General features: G+C 36.2%; 1 protein-coding gene across 11 annotated transcripts in view; it reads right to left on the bottom strand.

The window, feature by feature from the left end:
* GPHN (gephyrin) overlaps positions 1–12,966 on the bottom strand; it is a 312,924-nt gene that overhangs the window by 23,362 nt on the left and 276,596 nt on the right. For all 11 annotated transcript variants that reach the window (XM_069784153.1, XM_069784156.1, XM_069784161.1 and 8 more), the window contains 4 exons: positions 11,056–11,175; positions 6,690–6,748; positions 6,313–6,466; positions 4,216–4,337 (listed from right to left, as the gene is read on the bottom strand). In XM_069784153.1, coding sequence (XP_069640254.1) covers positions 4,216–4,337; positions 6,313–6,466; positions 6,690–6,748; positions 11,056–11,175 — 455 coding nt within the window. The remainder of the gene's footprint in view (positions 1–4,215; positions 4,338–6,312; positions 6,467–6,689; positions 6,749–11,055; positions 11,176–12,966) is intronic.

Genomic DNA, 12,966 nt, shown 5'->3' with positions numbered 1-12,966 from the left:
TGGTGTAGGGAGAGGCTAGGATTCTGTGGCTGAATTCTGCCTATAACTCATACTCTAACTCATATGATGATGTCTGTCAAGCTGATATTGCATGAGAAATTTTAGAGTTGCAACAGTTTCCCGCTCTTCTCCTCCACTCCAGATGTTCCATCTGAATTATAATACTGGCAATTACATGCAACCCACACAAGTACAAAAGATTTAAACCTCTTTTTGGATGGCAAACATAAAATTTAAGCACACTAAAGCCTTGAATGAAATCTTAGTATCCCTTCCAAAATATGAAAGGACTCTTTCAAAGCCTTTATTTTAGGGATATCATACAGTAATGCTGTCACAATAACAACGGTGATTTTTAATGGGTTTACCTGTCACTTAGACGCTATATGTCAAACAGTATGTCATAAAAAAGAGGTATATAAATGAGAAACTAATCAATTCTAACGTAGAAAAGTTCTCATATACTGCTGATTTTATAACTGTTCTGATAAATTTTTAAAGCAACTGAGCAGATAATATGAATTTCCTAAATTCTTCTCATAAGGAGATATTCTTTCTTTCTCCATTGTGAAATCACAGGCTCAAAAAATGAAAATGCAGCTGGAAGCAGCTAATGTTATACATGTCTCTCAGAAAAATGATAAAGGAATTAGAAGATAGGTAAAAGAATGCAGAGAAGGGGAAAATGTACTCACGTAAACAAAGGTAAAAATGGAGGAAATTGAACTCATTACATGTAATCAAAATTCTTTAGCAAGTTTAATATGAGAGTCTCTCATAGAAGGAAAACTGTCAAAATGGAAGATGGCTTTCTAAAACAGAGGTCCACGCTACAGCAGATTTTGCTAGGGCTAAACTTTACAGCTTTAAATAAACAGTGGATACAAAGAACACCACAAATGAAATCATCAGACACAAAACTATCCTGATAATTAAGTTAATAGAGTTCTACAGATCAGATCAGAGATGTAACTCTTGTTTTTATCAATGGTTTCCAAAGAACCAAATAATTTCATACATTACAAGCAAATGAAATGAAATTAGAAGCCTTTGTCTTGTTATGTGAGACAACACTCAAAAGTACATGGGATTACCAGTTTTAACTGGCCAGTTGTTTTTGCAGTTTTTTAGCAAGTGATTCTGTGATTCAGACAAAGATGTAAGACACAACAGTAAGAACGACAACAGAAGGGTTCTTCCTTATTTTTAGTTTTGCATTTGTTTCTTGTCTAGAGTAGTTCTGGAAATGCAGTATCTTCCATTTCTACCCAGAGATATGTGCTTTTCAAACAGCTTGATTTTTACGTGATAAGAACACAAATAGAGAAAATCTTGGCTTCTAGCCATCCATAACTTCAGCTATATCGCATTTTCCAGCTTTGTTCTTTTCTCCTATTGCTTGCTTCTAGGATTTTAACTGTAGATTTTATCTATGTGTTTTGGACTTGTTTTTCATTTTGAATATTGAGTCCTATATACAATTTATGAGAAGGGAAACAAACAATGACAGTCTCAGAAATTCTTAAAATGCTCCAAAAAGAAATAAAATATTGGTTTCAATTGAGAATTCAAATATAGGCTAAGTGACACTTGAATGGCCAGTTCAAAACGTAACTTCACGTATGATTAATATGCAAAGACATTTTTAGAGTGCTCCTAACTACTCTGCAGCCACCCACAGACATTCCAAGTGCTTCCCCATCCTTTCACATTCTCTGTTGGAACGTGTTTACATGTATCACAGTCCTGGGCTTTGAAGCAGCTGGACAAGCTATTGTCTTACCTAAACACCTCTGAGTGATTCATATTCTGAAATGAAATATAGGAACACTTACCTCTAAGTTTGTCTTTGCAAATACTACTCTAAAACAGTTTTCACACCCAGTAAAATGCAGTAAAATTTACTCAATGTAAAATGTATAAACAAGACGAAACAGAAAAAAAACCCAAACCCAAAATGTGAAATATGGGAAGGAAGAAATACATTACAGTGATACCTTCAAAGAAAAAATTACAAGTTCTTAAGTTTCCCTTCTGAAAAGTATTGTTTGCCAGTATTTTTACTACATCTGTAGGTATTGCAGGCATATAAAATCTTTCTCTTTTTCACTATCTAGATACATATTATACATACAAAATAAACTGCACATATAAACGAGCACACACAAACATACAAAATCTATGGTTTAGCTCCAGTAAACCATAAAACAGACACTGAAGGCTTGTTCACCTTTTCTATAAACATGCTAACTAAAACATCAAAATTGTACCCTTCATAAGATCTCTCTGGTAAGACTCTTGGATTTCTTCAAGTGCCATGGTACTCCATCAAATCAGTCATGTTAGTCCAAAAGATATATACTGAAATATCCATATGGGCAACATTCTCTTAGTAGCTTTATTATAAAATGAAATAATACTGTACTTATTATCAAACTAATTTACATATTCAGATTTTCCATTTGTCTGAAACAGAACTGCAGATGCATTTTGTTGTAAATATATGGATTGGGCATGTGAGTGCAAGAAGAACAGCAGAAGAATTGCTAAGATTCTTGGCTAAATCAACAGTACCAAATTATTCCTTGAAAACTTACTGCAAAATACAAAATCACTGTACAATTGGAGGCTCATTATTGCTATTCTATGAGCCAAAATAACTACCTCTGCAGAAATGACTCCCCAGGCATGAAACTGAAAGTTTAAAAAGAACTCTTATTACCTTTGCCAAGGTAATACTATCTCAAGACACAGAGAACATTTTAATAGGGAGAATTGAAAGTATCAACCTCTCTCATAACTGAAAGCAAAGTTGCTGGCACTTGTCTGCCTTTGACTGACATACATGTTTGCTGTCTAGTTTTCAGCTAGCATCCAACAAATAAAAAAGGGTCACAAAACATATTTGTAAAAAATATAGAAAAGTAAAATAATTCTCTTGAGCCTTAAATCTCACTAAAATTGTCTGCTATTATTACTGAGAGATTTCAAGATTAATTATCTTCACAGACACTCCATACCTAGGAGGTTATAGAAAAAATTCCTGAAGGCAATGGAGTACATAGCTATAGTTTTGCACAATGACCTTAAATTAAACTCTCCATCTGATGGAGTTCACTATACAGCAAATTTGAGACTATACCTATTTGGTTAGGACAAGGTCATAAAGAACAAACACGCTTTACATTCTTACTTTGCCAGAGGAGCTACCAGAAAGATGTTCAGGGGAAAGCATCTTTTCCATTGGATTAACCCACTGTTAATGACAGTATGTAAGCTGATGTTGACAGTAATGTTGATGACAGTAGCAGCAACTTTCGGTCATTCAGGTGGCAAAAAGTTCCACCTCCCATATGTTGGAGAAAAAAGCTGCCAACCCTTTTATGTAGGGATGATTCTCAGCAGCTGACTATGATTAATAGCCTTTTTGTGGCCGTTTTCTTTTTTTGCAGATATGTAAATCTAGAACCTGATCTCTAGATATAATAGTTTTATTTGAGAACTTTGCTACCTGTGTTTAAAGTCTTGCACTGTGAATACTTATACTAGAGCTCTCAACAGGAGATGTGACTTCACTACCACTGGGAAACAAGGAGCAATCACTGTCAGATGAACGGAAAGACTGATCACAGGGTACTACTCTGTGGCAATCAAAGTAGAGATACCAGAAAAGGAAAAAAAATCAGATTCTTTTAAATTCTTTGACGTATTTCTGGAAATGTTGAGCTACATCCAGCAGTGGGGCCTTCCCCAAAAGATAGTTACTCAGAATGTGACAAAATTTTATACTCTAAATTAATTTTGGCGTGGAAAATAATCTCTGAGAGAAACCTTCCTTCTCCCTTTATTGGATCAGAAAAAAGTATAGTTGCTGTAGAATTGTCTCCTCTTATGTGTATTAAGTATCGTGCTTGTGATGATACTGCAGCAATAAATTCAATTTGCAGCAGTAATACATATTTCAACAAACAGAAGGCAAAACAAGATAAACACCATTCAATAAAAATTTTATCAAATGATTCTTCTTATTATTAGAATAGACTTACTTATTTCTCTAATGAAAAGGGTAAAAAATCTTCTCCAAGATGTGCCCTGTCACAACACTGTGACACTTGCACTGAGTGCCATTTTCTCTGGTATTTATTTTTTCCATGGATGCCATAAAGCGCACCACATGAATATGAAGTGACATCTTTACTAACATGTGGTACTTACTTATCTCCTACAATTCCCAAGTTGATTGTTGGGTAGCCATGTTCTTGGATTGTAGCTAGGAGAGTTGAACGGTTACTGTCCCGAATCTTTCCTGGTAAGAGGTCATCTTCAGGATTCAGTAGCTATAAAATGAGAAACATGCTCAGTCAGTCTCCTTGGAATACTGTGCCTTTACACAAGTGAGCATTTTCTTCTTTAGATTAGACAGGATACTCTTAGACACCTATCATAAAATATATGTGTAAAGTGATTTAGTGAATTTAAATTAATAAGTTATGTAATGTGCTTGTTTAGTCCAATCCTGCATGTAGCTTAGTTTGTTTCTATTGTTTCATGTCTGCAAAACCTTCTTTCTCCTTAAGACTACCTGGTTTCTAATCTCAAACATTAGAAATCAAAACACAAACTTTAAGTTTCCAGGTTATTGATTCTATTTAAATGGTTTTAAAGGAACTTCATTGATATTGCTAACCATATTTAAAAGTATGAAAAAAAAATTTGAAATTAATTGTCTACTTACCAATAAAGATGTTTTTTAAATACAACAATCTGTACTGGAATCATAGAAGCTTAAAGCTTGGTTCTTATATCAGATACTGTTTTGGATGAAAAACTTTCTCTCAAGATAGTATCATGGCAATTGCTTTACATGTGTTACATATTTTGGAAGTTAAACTACAAAACATACAAAAGTAAACACATATTTTACATATATTAGGAATTCTTTTGTAGGACACATAAAGACAACACAATATTGACAGGACGTAAATAATAATAATAATAATAATAATAATAATGATGTATCTGTCAAAATTACAGCAAGAGTGTTAGGTAGTAAGGTAAGAATAACCAAAAGGGAAGCATGGCTAAAGTTTGATGCTTTGGCTAGCAGCTCTGTTTCTGTGAAGGTTTCCATAGGATGTTTAAGAAACCCACTGTGCAGGATCTTTTTTAACACATGATAAAAACCAGAGTGCCCACATCAGTAAAGAACCCTTTAATGACATGCAAGAACTTTCAGTCACAGGGAAGATACTATTCAGAAAATAATGACCTGTAATCCTTGTAGCTCTTTGGATTTGTTCTTCGGTGAGCGGTAAGCTTCCCGCACGACAGACCCTGTCTATGTTATGAAATCTGGCAAGACTCTGTCCCAGCAAGGCTGGCCTCAGCCACCACAGTACCCAGTAGTCACAGAGTAACCTTCACTGGGATTGTGGAAGTTGTAAGGACACCACCAGATGACAAAATTCAACATATTAAAAGTTTTCAAAATTCAACATATTCAAGCTGTATGAGAATACAGCTATTGGGTTTATGTTTATGTCTGGATTTCAAAAAGTTTGTCTCCAAGGACAGTCAAAATTATAGTTCAAACTTCATGCTGCCTTTAAACCTCATATTGACTTTATCTCAGCCCACAAGTTCTTTTGCTTTTGCTTCTTTCTCTTCTCTCTCTGACCCACTGCGGGAGGGACTAAGTGAGTATAGTTGCTGGCTGGGGTGAACCCACAAGATATGTGAAATTAATAAATTAAGTTAATCTTGAAAGTGATTTTTCTGATGTAGTTAAGACAAAGCAATTAGAAAGCTAGTCTGGAGTTCTACCAACAGGAGATTGTCTGGATTTCAACATGTGCTACTATTAAAAAAAATATTAAGGCAGAATACTACAACAAGACATTTGGTAGTACCATTCAGTTTTCAAAGACAGGTTATCTGCCATTTGCACTATAGCTACAGAGGACTGCTGCTCAAAAGAAATTACTCTTCCAGTCATGACTGGCAGTATGAATTACAACCCTGGCTACCCCACAGGTCCTCCCTTGCTGGCAGGAGAAAAGTAGCTGACACATGGTTGGATACGTTACCAAAATTTTTGCAAAGACAGTGTGTGAGACTTGTGAGAGAGTCCTTGAGGGAGAAAACACAAGCATCTGATTACAGGTTGATCACTCACAAAAATACCTCATGTCAGCATGAATTGCAGCTCAAAAAGTGAGTCTACTTGGGAATAGGGTGGAAGTCACTATCCAAAACACTGTCCAGAAGAAGACATAGTAATACAGACCTTGATTCTAAATATATTTTTCTTACCTCATTCCCTGTTGACATGACTGCAACTACTGGAAACTTGTTAACTTCTACTTCGGTTACTCCAACAGTTGCTAAGAGACCAATCTCAGATGGACCCATGTGGGTTCCTTTAGCCAGCACACATTCACCTCTTTTAATGTCATGTCCTATAGGTCTGAAAATCATAGTACAGAAAAAAATGAAAGAAAAACAGAATGAGATTGAAAGTATCTTTCCTTGATTGGTCCTGCTCCCGGTGAGGAGTGTCCAGGGATGTTCATTAGTAAGATTGTCAAAATGTCAGTCTACTTATGGTTAAAAAATGACTATAAAAATCACCAGGCCTTCTATTCCTTACAGAGATATTTTACTATTTATAAAGTAGGATGTTTACAGACCTGATATCTTGGCCTGGTCGAGCCTGCACCAGGATTCGAACCTCTAGTTCTTCTGTGCCCTACAAAAACAAGGAGATCAAATATGGTCAGCTGGGCTATTCAAAGGAGATTAATCAGATTTAATTTCTCAGAAGTCTACACAGCTTACAGTACTCATTACACTGAGACCTTATGGTTTAAGCATCATCACTGTTCTCCTGATCTGTGTGTCAAGACTGTAATATAATGTATGCTAAAACTATGAGAAATTCTCTCTTTGATGAGCTCACCAGGGGAGGACCAGCACTGAACACATAGTTTTACCTTTCTTTCTTTATGGTACCTGGTTTTACCTGTCTTTCCTATGTTAAGTCTTATGTTTGTCTGTTGATCTGGTATACCGAGTGGATTCTTTCTACTCCTCTCAGCCAACCTGATCTGCTCAACAATTTCAACGATGGCACTTCAAAAAGACCATTAGTCTGATAGACAATATGTCACTACATCTACAGAATGGTGGGAAGAAGCTATATGCTCTAGCTGTTTCAGGATTTTCATGTAGATCCCTGTAGCAGAAACTCCTACTTGAGAGCTTTGTACAAACCAGAAAAAGGCTTATTTATCATGTTTATTTACTGTGAACAAGAGACAATGGCCTGAAAAGTCTGATGCCTACTTTAATATTTGTGTTTACTTCTTCAGAATTTCAATGGTTTGGCAATTCATTCAATGCTGATAAATGGCACATGGACTATATTGTTAATATTTAATTTATAAGCCCTGCAAGTGGGTTGATGATATAGACACTCAGCTTTGAGATAGTGCCAGCCTGTCAGTAGCACTATATCTATACTTACTTAGACTGGAACAGATTTTGTTTTTACATTATCACGTAGTGCTTCATACTTTAAGTACCTCAAAGTTATAAATCAGAAACTAATATTACAAGACAAATAAGGCACGTCATTGTCATTTGGAATTTTTACAGGAACAATAGTGTTGTATAGGACACTGGGACTTGTCTCTTTTCTTAAAGGTGATATGGACTGCATTTTGAGTTCAACCTAAGTGCTTTAAACTAAAGGCCCCAAAGTTAATGTTAATGAACGTGTTGTTACAGATTGTGATTCTGTTTATCTACTGTGAAAATGGATAAATTTAAACCCCTGAAAACTAGGAAATGACTAACAAAAACATCAGCTCTGAAAAAACTGATTTCTTACTTTATCACAGTATTTTCAAAATACGCTTTTAATGCAAATTCTGTTTCTTTTATACCTGCTCCTCTTGTACACAAGAAGAGACTATTTTTGGCTGCTAGTGTCCAAAATGGCTGTGCTGGTGCCCAGGATGCCCTCTTATCTCCCTTATCCCCATCTGAAGCTGTAAAAGACACTTTAGGCTTGTGATGAAAACCTGGGGCAACAGTTAGTCTAAGAATTATTTTATTTTTATAATACTCTGGGGATGGTTGGCCAGTCACAAAGATTTGTATTTTCCATATCTTTGATAACATTTAAAGATAGCTAGGAAGTTTCTAGGGAATCAAGAGGAGTGCCAATGATACATTTGAGTAATAGAAAAGGTCCTATTTAGGACGGCTGGATTAGGGGAAACAAGGGAAAAAAAGGCTTTTGAGTACTTTAGTAATCCCAGGTTTGAAGAGCACTGTGGGAAGTGTGACTGTGGACAACATAGTGATGTGCAGAGAATGTTATTTATGGAATTGATGGATATCCCAGAATGCTTTACAAGATAATTCAAGCTGTCAAGTAGGGCTTGCAGGGAGGTATGGCATTATGCTGAGAACACCCTCCTCCATTTTGTGTGTATCAGGCAGCATTCTTCTTGCTGTGTATTAATATATTTTGAACTATGTCCAAGTGGTTTACTCTGATGGTTGTTAACAGCCAGGATCCATACTGATATACTGATGCTTGGTCTTGATATAGGATTTAACTCTTGTTTTGGTTGATCACATTGACCTCCTTTTTCCTACAAAGTGACATAAAAATTCAAAATTAAAAGGATGTAGACATGTTTTTGCAAGGATCTTTCTCAATGATTGTGCATTTGGCAAGCTGATGAGAATTCTTCTTCCTGCTTGATAGATGTAATTCCTTTCAGGCCTGTGACTTCTACAGACATTTAGGGAATGCTTGCTATGATATTTAAGTACTGCTACCACCACTAGAGGTCAAGGAGCTCCATTTAAAAGTACTCTCTGTCTTTTCAGAAGAACATTTTTCAGATGTTAGAGATTTCCTTTCAGTTAAATCCCAGCCCTGAAGGAGTTCTTAACATTAAAAAGAAAAATATTCTTGAAATATGTAGCCACACAGGCATGAAAAAGGAGAGAAAAATACATATTAGTTAAACTATACTAATTATTTATGTACAGGATTAGCAGAGTAGCGTATTCAAGGACACGTAGAAACTGAAGAGTTCTACCTCACACTTACAGGCAGGAAAAGGAAACTGAAGGTGGCTGACCATTCGCTAAAAACTTCAGAGTTTAAGCACAAAGCCAAATAATCTGTTCTCACATGCAGAGGAGAACATGCACAGAAAAAGTGGAATCCAGAAAGACAGTCATCCAAAGAAGTAGAAAATAACAGGTTATCATGTATCTTGCTCTGCAATGTGATAGTCCTCTCATGATGAGGTGGGCAATGGCCACAGAAAACTTGCTCAGTGAGGCTAATGGGATGATTAACAAGCAGTGAAAGCAATGGTGTATTTTATGGGAAGATATAATCTACACATACACATCTGTCACCTCAAAGCAAGACTGACTCAGTAAATTGTTAGGAAGAAGGTCAGCCTAGACAGCTTGCTGACTTCATCAGATGTAAAAATCTATGCATTTACAGTAATAAGGCATGAGAAAAGATCATGAGAGTATGTTTCAGTTTTTGCTGTCTTCATCAGCTTTGAACACTAGAATTCATCTGCTTACACCCCAGCTGCAATCACAATGCTAGCATAGAGCTATGGCGAAGTGGAACAGCTTGTCAGAAGAGCAGCAGAGAAGTAAAGGCTGATTTGAGCAGAGAACCATGCACACACTTCATTCCAAAACTGAACTTGGAAGCTGTGTCAGTAAGAGACGTATCTTCTTGCCTTAAATGTGTCAGATGATGGCAAACATGACAATGGTGTCCTGAAATCACAGCTGGGTAAGTGAAGGCAATGATTCAGAAAGAATTCTCTGAACACAAAGGAAGTCTAAGATGGACTGTTTCGGATACAGTTGTCTACAGACAGCTCCTGTGCTTCATCAAAAAACACATTTTACTTTGTTAAGACAACTCTGCATACAGAATTACTACTGCAATACTCATATTTTTTCTGTGGTATTTCCCAGCATTTGTAAGATCGAGTGCTAATACGATTTACAGGTATGCTGGAAAATCTGTTCAAATTATACAGTTAAGACTATGTTCTGGGGGAATATGCACCTTATCCATTTCCTGGTTTTCAGAGGTCTTGAATTCAGTAATTTTCTCATTTTGAAGGAGCACAGAGGTCTATTGAAGAAACTTAGTTATGGTTTAAAAAAATCTGGGGGGCTCTTACTTCCCCTGTTACATAATAAACCCCCTTGTTCTAAACATATGCATTTATTGTAAGGTATGTGCACAAGACATATTCTCCAAAATCCACCACATTCCCCTCTGCTGAAATGAGACCAACTCTGGTAACATAGAACCATCTCCATAGCATAGTTCAAAATAATCCAAGTCATCTAATGGATTTTGCAGCACTTAAAACAATTCACTTTCCCACAGAAAACCATATTCAGCTTTAATTACACACTGCAGTATTTCAATGTATTCTTCTGGGATCAATATGTATTTTAAGAAAACTTTTCCCCTTCTTACTTGGTGAGTTTAGGAGAACTTTTAAAGTCCTCATCTTGCTGAGTTTCAGGATGATCCTGAAATATAAAGAAAATTGCTCTATCGCTAAATGTGAACTCTCTATCGCTAAATGTGAACTCAGTAGAAAAGAAGGAAATATAATGTCTGATTGCCACTATTCTGTATTTTAAAATGTGAATACACTAGGCACTCAAATTGGACTGTAGTTACGGATCTCTGGGAGGCATTTGCCTTTCACTCAAATCATGCTCCCAAATACTTTGGTGTCAGCATTCAACAACTGTGATGAAAAATCAGTGTCAGGACAGGTAGGTCTGCAGTACTGTTATCACAGCCTGAAAAAGTGAGAAGAATTGCCACTAGGAATTGATGTGAAAATTCTCAAACTTCTGAGATTAATAGAAGAGTTTTTCTGTAGGACTATCTTTTATATTTACACGATTGTATCATGAGCCATTTTCTGCTGAACACAAAAGAAAAATGAGTTTTAACTCATGACTCACATCATCTGATTCCCTGATGAGCTCTGTATCTTCCACTTGCACCACTGCATCAGCACCACATGGAATTGGAGCACCGGTTGTAACGCGCATTACCTGACCAGGCATCACAGTCTGAGTTGGCTGAAAAATAAACAAACAAAAGTTAATTTACTTTTGAAAAGAAAAATCTCAAACCATTTGAACTTTATGGAAGTAATCTGAAAGACTAAAATTCTTATTTGTGGCATAAGTCTTGATATACTGCTAGTGATATCAACAGATATAAACTCCAATGTATTTAAAGATCATTAGTTCATTGCTTCAGATCTAGCTTTTTTAATATGGTCACATATTAGGTGGCTTCAGGTTTTTCCCCTTAGATTTCTATCACAAGAATAACTTTCAGAACAAGGAATACACTGATACTCTGGTTGGCTCAGAAAAATAACTGGCTCAGAAATCTAACAGCTAGATGACGATCATCCAGAAACTTACATGTGCAAAAATCTAGTAGTTCTCTGTACATAAATATTTTTGTAGAGTACTCTGGTCCCCAGGGTTGAAATTACTTTCCTTTGGTTTGGTTGAGTTTTTATTCTGTTTTGTTCTACCAGCACACTACATATGGAAAACCAGCAGCTTGTAAGTAAAGTAATGTAACCAGCTGCTTCATTTTTAAGCAGATTTCCTCATACTGAGAGACAGCTCAACACTAGTTCACATAGGATATCTATCTTTGTGGGGGTCAGTTTAGCAAAGCCTAAAATTGATAGTATTCTACAGTTATGTAAAGTCACAGTACATTACAAAGTTTCAGCAGAAGCAATACAAAGACTAGAAAAATATCAGAACAAACAAATGACATGGTTTTAATAAAATTTCTCACCAGGCAGCCTGTTTTAATAGATATCTTTCAAAATCCAGAGTAAAATTGTAATTTGACCATAACCACTTAAGAAATAAATAACTAAAAGAAAAATCTTTCTAAAAAATGCAACTAAAAGAAGCTGGTATGATGATTGAGATTTCATTGCTGGCATATGAGTGCTTGCTCCCCGCAGCACTTTAGTAAGCCCTACTTATTTAGGCTTTACTGCTATTAAGGAACATGTGCTACACACAGATCTACGCAGCTGTGATCAGACCAACATATTTCGTATGTGTCACGCGTATATATAATTCATGTGCAGATTGACTCTATATTCCATATGCAGCACTGGAATATGCCCAGGACTTCTCAGACTGTGATTAGCGTGTATTTGATAGCAATCCACAGACCTGCAAGCAGTACTGCCCAAGCACTATTCTTACCCGCTCTCATCCAGCAGTCATTTACTCTATGACTTTTGACAGGTGGCTAAGACATCTGCAGATTCTAGACCAGTGGCCAACGTTTCAGCTGTGCAAAGCTGTGTTTGACTAGCCCATTCTTCTGCTCCATTTCAGCACTGTCACAACCTCTGAAATTTGTTACTTTGAAATGTGTATTTCAAAGGTTTCTCATTGGGACAGAAGCCCTAGAGAGAGGCTGGAAATGGACTGTACCTGGTTTACCACAATATCACAGTGACCTATGTATCCCAAGAAACAACTGAGCCTGGAGTTGATTGAATCCCGACCCTTTTCTAGGGGTAACAGAAATCTGACATCCTTTGAAAAGAACATAAATAAAATGCTAAAATAAACGAAAAAAAAGATCACACTTGCCATATGTCATGGTTAGTGTGTTTTTAGGGCAAGATTCATGTTATCCTAAAGTAGGTATCTTAAACAGATGACATAAAAATAGTTTTTTTTAAAAATGGTATTTTTTTCTCACCACAGACTATGCAAGGAGCTGTGGATGAATAGCTGAGATGCTGCCATTTATCCTGAAGATGCTTAAAAGCGAAAATAATCTTGTCTAGTGTGTTCTTTTGATATTTATGAAAA

Source organism: Haliaeetus albicilla, chromosome 5 (assembly GCF_947461875.1).
Source record: "Haliaeetus albicilla chromosome 5, bHalAlb1.1, whole genome shotgun sequence".
Lineage (NCBI taxonomy): Eukaryota > Metazoa > Chordata > Aves > Accipitriformes > Accipitridae > Haliaeetus > Haliaeetus albicilla.
Note: the sequence above shows the minus strand (reverse complement) of the source record. Positions and strands in the feature narration are given on the sequence as shown.